This window comes from Lepisosteus platostomus, chromosome 13 (assembly GCF_059453375.1).
Source record: "Lepisosteus platostomus isolate fLepPlt1 chromosome 13, fLepPlt1.hap1, whole genome shotgun sequence".
Lineage (NCBI taxonomy): Eukaryota > Metazoa > Chordata > Actinopteri > Semionotiformes > Lepisosteidae > Lepisosteus > Lepisosteus platostomus.
Window position 1 is genome coordinate 14,921,647 of NC_142623.1, and position 13,983 is coordinate 14,935,629.

Genomic DNA, 13,983 nt, shown 5'->3' on the forward strand with positions numbered 1-13,983 from the left:
AAGGCCCCACAGCTCTGACTGGAACAGCCCATGCTGTGAATGTCTCTCCCTTTGTTTCGCAGCTATCAATGGTGGGCCACCAGACCACCTAACCGATGAACCACGCTTCTTTTCTTTTCGCTGTCTCCTATGCATGGGACACCCCTGGCTGTCAGTTTAGCTGAAAAAAGCCAAGACATCACTACAGTGCTTTTTTCAATCAACAGCCCTACATAACAGCAAATTATTCTAATTAAAACATAAGAAAGAAGAAGCAACCACTTTACCCACACAGAGTTTTGGTTGATATTATCTAAACTGGCTGTTCCTAATTGATGCTAGGATCTCAATCAGCCATGTCTTGAAGAACCCCTGCGTATCTGCTCCAGCATCACGACTGGGGAGCTTGATCCTCACATCCACACAGCCACTGTTGCGATGAAGTGACTTCTGTTCTCCATCTTAAATGCATCTTTCCTTCGTTTCTACTTTTTTGCCCTTCGGTGTGTGATTTTATTGTTGGTCCTGAAGAATACCACCGAAACGGACTTTGATTCTTAAAACCGTAGGCTTCTCTGTCAAATACAGTACTTCAGTGTAAGATGCTTCTTCAATTACGGGACCAGAAACTTTTTATAAATGTATTAAAAGCATTAAATCATTTCTACTTTTAAAGCCTAAAATAAAGGGAACACAGGGAGGATTTATTAGGCTGTCCCACTTGTCACCTGAAAGTGATAGATCACTTTCTCAGTGTACCCCACCTGCCGTCATTAGCCAACCGCAACCTTTCCTTCAGAAACATAACAAAAGCAAACATACTGTATGCCATAAGTCTCACACACCAGCGTAGTTTATCACCGTAAAAGCCTAATCAAGGTTCGATGTCGGCGAAACAACCCTGATTCCGCTGCCACAGTAAAAATAAAGCCATCGACATGTGTGAAAGAGTAGATCCCTCAGACACAGCCGGTCCTTTGTCTCCAATTGATCGGCAGCTCAGTAACCCAGGTGGCACGGCTAAGTGACAAATGGCTCGTTTTGCCAGCGTGACGTCTCGTTATCGACAAACCCGTTTCGCCCTAGCAGTGCTCTATTATACTTGTGTGTGGGCGGCCGACAGCATTCTGGAAAGCATTCGGGTTTTTTTTTTGCATATAGAGATTAGGAATGGAGAAGTAATAATGGCAGTGTTAAAAAAGGCAAAACCATAGGGCTTGAGGTACAGCAACGATCTTTAACAGAAACACAAGCAAAACCACCTGCTTTTCAGCCAGGTTGGAGCTGTAGGGAGTTCAAACCAGATGAAAATCTTTCTTTCTGCTTGCCGATTTAGCCTCACAAATGATTATACAAAGAGGTGCCTTTGTTTTTGCATGACCTGGAAAAATGTTTGTGTTCTAACAGGTTTAAATGCATTACAGACGCACTGCCTGAGGTTTAATTAAAACACTATGGGAAACCAGGCATCTGTAAAGCAAAAGCCTGCAGATCGTCCCTAAAACTCCAGAGTTCAGATCTTTACAGAAATGCACCATGCTCTTTAAGTTTGTCTGACAGAGTTTAAAAACGAGAAGCCTCCCATTTAATTTCTTAATCGATGGAATAAAATGATCAAAGTCTTGGCTGTGGCCTTGTCAGGGTAATAGAATTGAAAAAAAAAGAGATGGAAATATCAAAGGGAATAATTGAGAGCAATATCGTGAAGGCTATTGATTTTGTGCTTCAACCTGTCCATCTCTTGCCCTGATTTTAAAGTATGCTTGTTTGGGATTTTTTTTACCCTTTCCTGTAAAATCAATGAACACACAGGGATGCATGTGAAAACACATAGAAACAATTTTGATGGGGGTGACTCACAAAGCAGAAAGAATTAAAAATATAGACTCAGCCCCACTATAGTGTGTAGACACACAAAGTAAGTGGCCATTACTTTCTTTCACAAGTACACTATATTGCCAGTTAAAAAGAGCCAATTTCTTCCTTGAAATGAATCGAGGTATTCAATACAGGCAAAGCTTTTTCGTAAACAGAAAAAAGGGCCAAGGACGACTCTGACATACATTTCAGTATTGTTACACTGAAAGCAAACATTCACATGTCATTTAGAGCAGCTAGAGAGTATTAAATCCCGAAAGACACACACAGCTAGTTGTCAACATCATAACACAAATGGCAGGTGCCACCACTCACCGTAGGAAACAAAGTCACCATCACAGGTTTCCCGGATGGGTTTATAATCACGACTGTGTCTTCTGACCTCTGTCCTGGTCTGAGCTCTAAATGTCAAGCCCTTAAAAATCCCCTTTTTCTGACCAGTTTCAGCTTTTAACAAGGCATTTTTGGATATGAATATCATATTAATATAGTATTAACTGCACTAGGTCCGGGTTTCAGAACACCCGTTTGTGTCACACCTGTGCCTGTGACTGAAGCGTCTGGTGCCATATTCTTTTCACATGCAAATTACTTGTTTTTGGAAGTTGACAGCTACTGTAGCAATGAGGAAGGGCAGAGACACTCCCACAGTCCACCCCCACTTTTTTCAGGCCTTCATTTGACAAGCATCCCGACTAGCGGGGTGGTGCATCTGAATCGCAGAGCTCGGGCCGAGCCCAGAGTAAGTGCTTGCACCGGCTGAGCCAATCGAGAGGCTCTCGTGCACCACTGATTGACTGATGAGTGAGGACTGTTTAGACAGGTGCAGGGCAGCAGGCTTTGAGAAGCATGACCAGAAGAATGTTTGCTAAACAACAAGACTGTAGACTGTTAAACCAAGGGATCAATAAGACTGAGCAATTAAAAGCAGACCTGGAATAACAACCAACAGACGCATGGGCCTTTGAAGATCAGGTCTGACACACATCCTGACATTCAACCCTCCCTTCCATGCAGAATTTATCCCTGTCCTCCCCAATTCCTTTTTCCTATATTTATTCATTCTTTTTTTGCACTCACTTGCTCTTCATCTCTTCATCTACCTGACAGCTTTCTGATCCTCTTTCTCGAGACTGGAAATAGCTGATAGGTGTGTGGGGCGGGGTAGCAGGGGACCCCAGCCGACACAACTGTCAAGCAGCTCAAATTCTGCTTCCCATCACATGCCTACCCTCGCGACTGACGTCCTGCTCTTTGAAGACAGAGGAAGAGACTAGTGAGGGAGAGGATCATGAAAGAGAATGAGGGATGAGGATGGAGAGATGCTCGAGACGGAGAGCTGAGTGAAGGAAAATGAAAGTGCACGTCGGAAAGAGAAACCAGGCCAGTAGTTGGGAGTCAGCATGAGAGAGAAACGATCGGCATGTGTGGCAAGGAGCTTGTGCACAGCAAATACAGCAGCTTTGCGAACTATAAAGAAGCTATTAATGCACAACTGCGTGTCTTAGTGAAGGGTACCAAGTGGTCCTCAAGGTCTGGTCCACAAGGCCACTGTCCTGCAGGTTTTATAGGTCTTTTTATATCCCCGGCTTCTTAATATTCTACATGTTCAATTAAGTAAATAGTGAATTAATTAATTAATTATTTCATTAACTAATTAACTTAATTAAAGTTCAATCAAGTAATCAAGTGTAAATAGAAAGTAGGTGGAAAGAGAACCAGAAACCTCTGGCCCTCCAGGACTGGAGGTGCTGTATGTACCTTTTGATAAATCAGATGGGTCAGCTTGTCGTGGGAGTGTCTAACCATGTCTTCTGGGTTTTGTTCCAGCAGAGCTGTGAATGGCAAAATTAGATGAATCAGTTGCTTAATTAGGAGGAATCAATATTCTTTCCAACTCTTCTCTCTTTGACCATTGGTCAGCCCTGATGTAACATACTGTATGCATCACAATCTATTTGCAAACAAATAAGAAAGTATCAGGTTTACTTGCAGAACTGATGCTGAGACACACTTCTCTAAATTAGCTCCCTGGGGTCAGCTACGCCTGACTACCTGACTACCAAGGCAGACACCACTGTGCTCAGAGAGTCTGTGGCTTAGAAAACAAAATCTCTGCAATCACACAGCATGTCCAAACAGTGCTGAAAGATCCATCCCTGGGCAAGGGCTTTTCTTGTAAAGGCAACTCTAACACTGCTACTGTACAAAAGTCCTCGGGATGTTACAGTAAAACTGTAACCAACATCGCAGGCAGTTTACACAAATCATCTCAACCCCCAAGAAAGGCGTTAGTATAGGTTCATGTTTGTATAAATGTATTATGAGATAATTAATTTTAAACAATGTTTACAGAAGGTCAAACCACAAGGCCAGGAGAATACAGGAAGGCTGGGTGCCAGGAGATATTTCCAAGAGCCTCCTCTCTCTCTGCTACAGGTGCCTCTCGCTCAGGGCTGGGCACCTGCCAGCTGATCGTGCTGGCTTGTGCTGCACTGTGCCCAGCTGTCAGGCCTGTGCTTTGTGGTTCAGAAGACTGATGAATGACAGTGTCGCGTTATGGTTATGCACTATAACAGTCTGCACCACCATCGGGGCCAGCTCAGGGGTTAAACAGTGGGCTTTCAGGACAAAACACAACTCTGTAAATGTATTTCCAAAAGACACATGGAAGGTTACAAATGAGAGGAGACCATCTGGCCCATCTTACTCATAATAGCTTATACCGTATTGATTATTGAAGAAACCCACTTGGAAGTATGGGGCTGTAGGAGGCATTCAGAGTTCTCTTTTCAATTAGCTCTTTCTACTTAAGTCTTCTGGTCCCTGAGACCTTTAACTCTCATATTTAACTATTACAAATGACAATGCACAGAGAAAGAGTTAAAGAAAAAAGTTACTGCATATAACATCTTTGTTTGTTTACAATGCTTGCAATCCCAGCATAGGAAACCTTTATTGTAATGTGCTGGAAATGCCTTTTCTGTTTTATTCATAGGATATTCGGGATCATTAAATGTAATTTAAAGATTTCTTTAAAGTGAATACTGTACAAAACTATCATGAGCAGCCAAAGGCAAAAAAAGAATTCATTTCTATAAGCAGACCAAAGACATATCGTATTAGCTACTGTGGCTGTCTAGCTGAAGGAATGCAGTGTTGTGTTAACAGCAGCTTTTCTGTGTGATGCCTGTACCACTGCTGAGACTACATGGTGCTTTCAGACACTTGAACAGAAGTTTATGGTATGGTGATGGCACAGTCTTGGAAAGAACACTGAAGTCACAATCTAAAGACAAAGCAGTTTTTGCAATGAATAAATGTTATTTTGCATTGTAAGGACTGTTGCGATTACATTAGAGTACCAAAATCTGTAGTTGAGGTGCTGGCAAAGGGACAGACAGTGTCAACCCCCCTTTGCAAAAATAAAAATGAACAAAAAAAGAACAAACCACATAAACAGCAGGCAGCAGACAGCACATGATCCACCTCTCTCCCACACGGGTGTCTTAAATGAAGTGAGCTGCTGACAACACCTGCCATTTAGGGAGGAGGCTGGAGTTGATCTTTAAAAGGCAGAGCCTATGTGCTCTGCCAAGTCTCCTTGCCCATCGGGAAAAGGCCAGGCCTTGCAGATGAATGTGAGCTGTTCAGATGAAGATGGATGTCTCTGTGCTGAGGCCACTGAATAAAATCCCATAAATATTTAAACACCTGAGACGGGGAGGCTGCTGGCTTGAGTTATGTGTGTAGGAACAGAGTGGTGCCTAATTAGATCGGAATGGAATTCATTACCCAGGCAAGGGAAGGGCTTCTCCTATGTTCATGCAACCCTTTGCAGGAGGGGCACAAGTGGGAAAGCATGCAAAAGGTACAAGCTAGCCCAGCAAACAGGGCAGACTGATGCTGGTGCTTTGTGAACTATTAAGAAACTATTACTGCACAACAGTGTGTCTAAGTCAGGGATACTGAACTGTTAGGGATGCCCAACACCCCTTTCAAATGAAACAATCACAGACACCATCCCACGGGGATACAGTTAGATCCGTTCTAGGGTTTACAAGTACAGGCTGTGCACAATGGGCAGTGTTAGGAAGCTTCTAACAACTAATGTGCTGCAACTCTAGTAGCTAGAAAATAGCTAAAACAGGACAAGGGCATTAACCTGACAGGATTTAGAAATATTCGCAGCCCAGACTCATGCTAGTGCGATGGCAGAGTGGCCTTACTGACCTTGTTTAATTTCCATGAGGGTTACTGTACTGCAGATGCGCAGTTGGCCAGTGTCTTGGCATTGACCCTCTCCTGCCTTCCCCTCCGCCCTCTGCAGACCCTGTTCCCGAGCCCGGAGGAAGGCTGGCAGATCTACAGCTCAGCCCAGGACCCCGATGGGAAGTGCGTCTGCACAGTGGTGGCCCCCGCTCAGAGCATGTGCACCAGGGACCCGCGCAGCAGGCAGCTCCGACAGCTCATGGAGAAGGTAGGAGGCGCGGCGTGGTGGGTGGAGACTCAGCACAGAGCATGCAGTCAGTTAACAGTTCCCCCTGTGGCACTGGGAATTACTGGGAAGCCCAGAATACACTAACAGAACACAGACAATCCCGCATGTACAATTACTTATCCCACCCAAAAAAATCAAACAGAGCCATTATTGTTAATAAAATAATGTTAGGTCGGCTAGAACCTTGAACTTGTTAGAAAATGGAGGATGGATGGATGTTAGGTATGATTATGGAGAAAGACCTTTTGAGTTTTTCATCAAAACACACAGTACACTCTGTATTACAAAGTAATTTTGGAGAGAAACTTGTCATGCTTTCAAAAGTACCTCCAGTCTAAAGCACAGCGTCTACATCAGACCCTGTCTGGTGCACAAGACTGGGAGGACTACATGCAGGTGTGTTTGTGCCTCTTCCTTTGCTTGCAGTTGACATCTTTATGCTAAGGCCTATTATTTCAACACGCCTGGGATGTGCAAGTTGGCAGCATGCAGAAATATTATTTTTAGCCCTCTGCAGGCACATTTGTCAGTACAAAAAGAAAAACGTGGAACTTTCTATTAACTGAATGCCAAGCAGGATATAAAGTAAAAGAAAAAAAGCTTATTGAGTAGAGAAGAAAAGCACAGTAACTGGATTTTTAAATTAATCAATGCCTGCTTTAGAAAAACAGTTGTACATACTGTAATTCATAAAGGACCATAAATGCAAATAATAAAAACAAAAGTATTAGAAATGACATGAATGATAAATGGAGAACATGACAGCAGTCAGAGTGCTTTCTAAGTACTCAGTACAATATTGTCCTGTTTTGCAGTCGTGACACCATTCTTCTTCCTTCCCTTCTATATATTTAACAATGAATTCCCTGAGTAAGTGTGCCACTCCGCTAGGCTGCCTGGTGGAGGATTTTAAATGGCTGTTGCCTCTGCCTGTTGCTGTGGCCTGGGCCGCCATGCTAAACTACTGTAGCTCAAGGATGACAGTAAAATTCGACCCAGAGGACGCAGAGTGCTGTTGGGCTCCCTGATAAATGGGGCTGTTGAATCCGGCCTCCCCCAGTCTGTGAAGCAGCATGGGCAGAAGTACCTGTAGCACTTCCCCTTATCCAATGGGAGTTCAAAGGAAAAAAGTCATGTGAGGAGGGACATGATTGGGAGAGAATATCTGCTCTATGATACTATGGACACAAGTTTGGCAAAAAATTCCTTTGAGTGGAACTTACAGTAGAGGTTATGGGACCGGGGATTCCATTTTCCATGCTAAAAATCCCCATTGAGGAGAGGCTGGATTTGTCTGATGATTTTACAAGACGTTACCATTTTAACTCGGCTTGCCTGCCTAGTCAGATACGCTTAGAATAACACCTTGCAGGAAATATCCAGCACTTGTACTGGGTTACATGTCCAGTAAAGGAGAGTCTACAGCTTGAAAATCCTAAACTGCCTCAGACTTAACAAGGAATTCTCTACGAATATGTGGGCATAAACTAGCATGGATTGAGCATGGATTGAGGAAAGCACAGCAAGGGCGGACAGACAGGAGCGCAGTGTGTGGAACACTAATAAGGTGGGATAAAGCAGGACACACGTACCCTCCCCCATGACGTTATCATGCTTCCTGCACCTCGCCCTAAACCGCCTTCTCCTTTTCCACTGCGGGCACCACGGCGCACGGGGCATCTGTCACAGTGCAGTTAATCATAAACCACCACGACTCGTTTAGGTAACCATATCCCTGGTTCAGGCCCTCCCACTGTCACAGCTGAGCTTGTCACTTCCTCCATTAGCCCAGTCGTCTGGCCCTTGACACTCCTGCAAAGTATTCCTACTGTCTGATGCATGGCAGTAAAATAAAAGCAGATCAGAGCTTTGCTGAAAGCCCCCAAATGAGAAAGGAGGAGAACTACATCCAAACTTTGAAAGGCGCTGCGGAGCTGAATTGTAGTACGGTTTGGTTAATAGCCTTCTTGGGACTGAGACGCAGGTCTGAATGGCTGATATCCATTACTGCACAATGTTACTTTAACCCACATCTTTACTTCTCTTTGAACCCCCCCTCCATTAACTCTCATCTGTCAACAGCCTTCCTCTGCACTCTCTTTCCTGGGCCATTCTTCCTGCTCCCCTTAGTCACAGCCTTGCTCTTTCACACTTTCAGCATGGCACTAAATGCATGAGCTCTCTAATTCTATCAGCGTCAGGGCAGCTATGTGTGCACAAAACAGTATACAATCTCTCAGCACATTTGAAGGTTTTGTTAGATCAGTATGTATAAATTCAGCCATCTAGACTGTGCGTTCAATTTGCTTCAGTGGAAAGCACACTGCGGTATACTACGGTCACAGCTCTAAGAAGACTGACAGGTGGCACTTGTGTTGCAGTAGTTGTTACTGAAAAGGTAACAATCACATTTCTTAGAAATACAACATTTTATATGTTACATAAACATAAAATAACATATAATACATAGCCTAGCTTCCATTTTAAAATGTATATATTTTGAAAACTGTGTACAGTATTTTCTCTGAAAAGGACATTATATGCCTTGAATGGAGCCTGCATTGGACCTCGATTTTTTAATGTGTCTGGTTTCACAGAAATTCTCAGAAAACAATGAATTTAATGAAGTGACTAAACTAATCAAAACATCTGAAATTGTGACTGTTGTTAATTTGCCACACAGGGATTCCTTATACTGCAGCCGCCTGTGGTTGTAAGTCAAATCAGTACAATACTAAATATTTATTAACAACATCCTGTCTCAATAATTATAGTATATGATACAATTGTTTGTCACTAGCATGCATACAGTATGACTAGCGGAGGAAAGCTAGGTTAATAAACACTTAGTACTGTACCGATTGTACTGACAACCACACGCAGCTGCTGTCCTATGAGGTTTCACAGCGCCACCTGGCAGTTTATTAACCTGCATCAGATTATTCAAAAAAATAAAAAAGCCATAAAGCACTGCTGCTGATGATACCACTGTGCCTGAAGTGGTATACTGACTGACACCTCACACAGTCTTGATGGCTGCATCTGTATATGATCAAATTAGTTCAATTTCAAATGCATTTGAATAAGAGAGAGCATCTGTGGTGAACAGGAAGAGATCAAAGAGTCAGACGCTCACAAGATGGAAGCGAGAAGCAAGTCAGTGTAGTTCTACAGAGAATTTTTATTACCTGATGCAATAATAAATGTCGAGGGGGGAAGGAGAGTTTGTCTTCTGTACCAATTATTCTACATCTTTGCAGTCAGTGACTTCTGTTCATTCCACCGAAGGTCTACAACGTGAGGGCTCTGCAGACAGGCAGCCTTTGGAAAGGATTGAAAAAAAATTTGCATGCAATTATTGCCACGTTATTATCAGTTAAGAGTTGCAGGCTGAACGAGGAGCTGGGGTGCTCGGGGGCGCAAGAGCAGCTTCTCGGACAGCTTCAATCCCTCATCAGATAAAGAGCTGCTTCTGGTGCCGGGCTGGAAAGTCTTAATAACTTCGGAATTACACAATGATGATTAAGACTAAGGCAAACCAAAAAGGAGGAAAAGAAGGCTGCTTAGTTACGTCAAACAGCTTTTGATAGAAGATAAATTGAAAGCCTTTCTTCCGACATTGTATCAGGGCTGCTTGGCACTGAGATTCTAAGCTTGCAAAATATTCAGTAATACTTTAGATTAAGCTTACACTGTAAATAAGGCTTTAATAGATAATATCTGCTGAATAATAATTTGCTACCTAATAAGGGCATACTCTATAATATTAATAAAACATTAACCTCACGAGTAGATCATGGTAGATCAAGCTATGATCAAGCCTAGTGCAGTGCAGATATACAGTAGTGATGATATTGTAAACTTTAGACTAACACCTAATATACTTACTACAAAGTATCAGTAACATTCAACAGAAATTCACTTTAAAAGACCTTCTTCTTTAATGGAATATCCATTAAAACCTTATTCATACAACCAAATTTAAAGGATGACCAAAACATCAATCAAACACACAAACGTTTAAGGTTTTAAAGTTAAAACACTATTTTAAAAACAATAACCCTTAGAAATCCAAACAATTTCCCAAGGGTTCACGTGTTTGTCCAGCAGGAATAAAGTAGAGCCCTCACCCCCCTTTGTCTCTTTCTGATAGGACAGCATTTCTTTTCTTGGTGTGCTGGAAGTCAGACAGGTGTGGAGCCGGGGCTAAGGAGGAGATTCATCAAAACCTGCATCCCACACCCCCCCGCCGTCTGCTTGCGCAAAGGTTACAATTGCCACTCAAGGGCAGGCATTAAGAAAGGCCTGACATTTAATTAACCAGTCAATCTGTATGATTGATAAAGGACCAGCTCTCTTTGCTAAGAAGAGATCTGGCAGCTGGGGAGGAGGGGGGGCAGTACGCTGGGGAAAGGTGTCTGGGGTGAGGAGTGTAAATGGGACTCTGCCGTTGCTGAAGAAGTGCACAGTGGGGAGACGAGACCCCCTCCTGACTTTAGTGAGCGATAGGAAGGAGAGACCGAACAGACAAGCAATGTATTTTATAATACAGGAAGAAAAGAATTGGAAAATACAAAAGTGGACACGCTAATGGAGCAAAGTGGCTAATGCGGCTCGGTATTATTGACACCCTTTAGCCTGCCCTGTGTTGCTGCGTTTGAAAAGGAGGGACGGGTGCTGCACAGTAACCTAATTCCATTTACATAAATCACAACAATCTTCAGTCCGGAAGAAGGAAGATAAAATACAGTAAGAGCTCTTTTTAAAAGAAAAATACTAAAATACTTAACACAAAAAATCACTTACATTTTACACACCTGCTGCAATAAGAAAAGAATATTTTCCTTTCAGCCGAGAAGGAGTGTTTGATGCAACAAAAGATTGCATTGGGAGACCAGAGGTTGCACCAGGTGATTCATTTGGGAGCAGGAGAAAATTAGATTTGCTGCCCCATTTGCGACCTCTGACACAAATCCATCTCACCCCCTCAGTGACCCCTCCAGGATATAGCACCTTCAGACAAGTAGATATAGATTATGCCGTGAGCTGAGTGGAACAAAGGAAAGTATGAACACAAGGATAAAAGAACACCAGACTGCAGCCTAATGACAAGAAGAGGCCATTCAGCACATTAGGGGTCATCATTTTCATTAGCTCTGAAAGAGTCTTGCGTCACTGCTCCTCAAAGGCATCTTGGAAATCAGCTGTACTCTATGAACAGTATCGCAAACTCTGGTACCGGGAACCAGATACGGTTTCCAGCACTGTCCTTGTGCTCTGCGTAAATACAGAACTTGATTTGAAATTATTACTAGGGCCAGATCTTATTCTGTTCCCTTTAAAAGTAAAAAAAAACACCTCCATCACATCTCCCCTTTGTAACTCCCCAGATTCTCCCAGTTGCTCTTACATTGTAAAAAAGAGAAACTGGCCTCTGTGATCTAAGAGTGACAGGAGGCCTTATTTCTGATGCCACTCATCACACAGTAAGGCAAATGTCCTATTCCTCACCTACCCTAAACCAACAACAGTTGGCAGATCGTTTTGACAAGACCATTAGTGCAACAGAATACATTTGGGGTTTGTGAGAGGCAGCTGTCTCGTATTGAAAGTCACATTCTGTATTCTGTTTTATGTCACAGCCAGCCTCAGCCTGGCCGAAGTGTTTCTGTGTCAGCTGTAGCCACATGCTCCATACTCCTACAATTGTTGAACACATTATTTCCATTCCAATCATGTTTTAATCACCAGGGACATACTGTAGCTTGGAATTTAAAGAGGGGAGGTGGGCTGGCTATATTCACATATTCTTCACCAAGGAAAAAGAGTCCTGGGTCTCCTATGGGCTGCAGTTTCCGTTTGTCTGTCTGTTGCTTTAGAGCAGGACAGGTGCCAGTCTCTTTGAGCTGAGAGAAGTTGGTAAATTGGCCCCACTGAAGCCCAGTAATGAGTTTTTTAGATCATTATGGGTATTGATGGCATGAAAAATTGTAGACTATAAACACACCAGGCAGACCAGTTGTGGTATTCTAGAAGACACAAAGACAAATACTTGTGACGTGCATTTGTCCCCCGAGGCAGCCAAATCTCCCATGTGTTTAACAAAGTGAGGCTGACGTTTGTACACACTTCACGTCTCTTTTGCAACACAGACAAACGATTATCTCAGGTAAACTCGTTAAACCAAGTTCAATCATTCCATAACAATTAATTAGACTTTGAAGACAAAACAAAGAGGAAAAAACAGCACTAAACACGCTAAGGAGGGAGGGCTTTTATTACCTGGAGATGGGATTACGAGTGAGAAAAAACAGCAGGTTCGTTAAGACCTGCAGTTTATTAGGGAAGCGTGCCTTAATTACTTCATTAATTCTGTGCAGGGAACTGAAAATCAAGGGGTCAGGTCAGAGAGGTGCCTCTTAAATGGTGAGATTTCAGAGCCAATTGGCAAATGAGCTTGGCTCTCAGGAGGACAGGAGCTGCCTGGCCACCACTCTCTCGCTCATAATCGTCTCTTTATTGACTTTGTAAGCTTTCAGAGCTTTTTTTCCAGGATTGTTCTTTTTTATTGACCTTTCTGGAAAAAAGAGCTCATAGCACTTTAATAATGCAATATTTGTAATAATAATGTAAAAATTGTACTGATCACATTTTCATAATATGATTTGGTGTCTTCCCCTTGAAGGAAGTGAAAATGCACCCACTGCACAGCCCATCTATCCAAAATAAATGACTATGACATTGAATTCAGACATTTTATGGGCTAAGTTCTTAAGCTTTATAGTCAGTTATTTTAGAAGCACTGTACATTGGTAATATCTAAAACTCCAAAGACTAATCAACTACTTCTGAAATAACACTTTTGTTTTGCACTTCTGATTTGTTTTTACCAAAGTCCTTTGTGTATAAAAGGCACAAAGGTTCAAAATCCCTTCAGAAAAATTAAAAACAGCTGCTTTCCACTTCGCAACTGGTAATGCCTACAGTACAGATAAAAAAAAACCCTAGGAAGGAGGTTACTTGTAGGGGTCGTAGCAGTTTCGGTGAAAGACACTTCATCAGCAGAAGAAAGCAGTTTTTCCCACAATGAGAAAAATGCCCCCAGCTACTGGCTTACAGCCAAGTTCTCAATCCCAGGCAAACACTGCCACAGCAAGACAGGAAACAAGGAACTTTATTATCGATCTGTGGCTCCTTCTCATATTTATATTACCCGCAAACTATGCTGTGAACCCTTTCTTTCTTTTTTAGTTCTGGTGGATTGCATTTTTTAAATCTTATTCTCCTCTCATCCCACCTTGGGAAATTCCTGGGGCCTGAGGGAGTCTTTGTGAGCGCCATCAGAGTCATGGCTATCGCTCCTTTCGGGAAGATGCCGTGGATAATGGTCCCAGACCAGACTGACGGGGGCGGGGGACTGTCCGTCGGGAATGCACAGAAGGCCTGTGGAAATCCGTGATGCAGATTAGGGAGGTTGTAATCGCTGACCATACGGTTAAACAAACAGTCCACACGCTTCGCCTCTGGCAGACCTGCCTCCCAGTTCAGCACCTTGACAAGACGGACAGCTCCCCTGAGGAACTGCAGAAAAGCAGCAGGATAACTTGAGCCTGATCCTGGAACCT

General features: G+C 43.0%; 1 protein-coding gene and 1 long non-coding RNA gene across 5 annotated transcripts in view; one reads left to right on the forward strand and one right to left on the reverse strand.

The window, feature by feature from the left end:
- Nucleotides 1-13,983, reverse strand: part of LOC148650036 (uncharacterized) — a 195,124-nt gene that overhangs the window by 148,665 nt on the left and 32,476 nt on the right. Inside the window, exons 2-3 of one of the 2 annotated variants that reach the window (XR_015926000.1) lie at nucleotides 9,547-9,679; nucleotides 3,619-3,692 (exon numbers count right to left, since the gene is read on the reverse strand). This is a non-coding gene — a long non-coding RNA (uncharacterized LOC148650036). Of the gene's footprint in view, nucleotides 1-2,172; nucleotides 2,387-3,618; nucleotides 3,693-9,546; nucleotides 9,680-13,983 lie in introns of those variants that run through there. The other variant, XR_015926002.1, reaches the window with a different exon arrangement.
- LOC148650037 (noelin-2-like) overlaps nucleotides 1-13,983 on the forward strand; it is a 114,354-nt gene that overhangs the window by 71,877 nt on the left and 28,494 nt on the right. For all 3 annotated transcript variants that reach the window (XM_088603432.1, XM_088603430.1, XM_088603431.1), the window contains exon 2: nucleotides 6,188-6,337. In XM_088603432.1, the coding sequence (XP_088459558.1) occupies nucleotides 6,188-6,337 (150 nt within the window). The remainder of the gene's footprint in view (nucleotides 1-6,187; nucleotides 6,338-13,983) is intronic.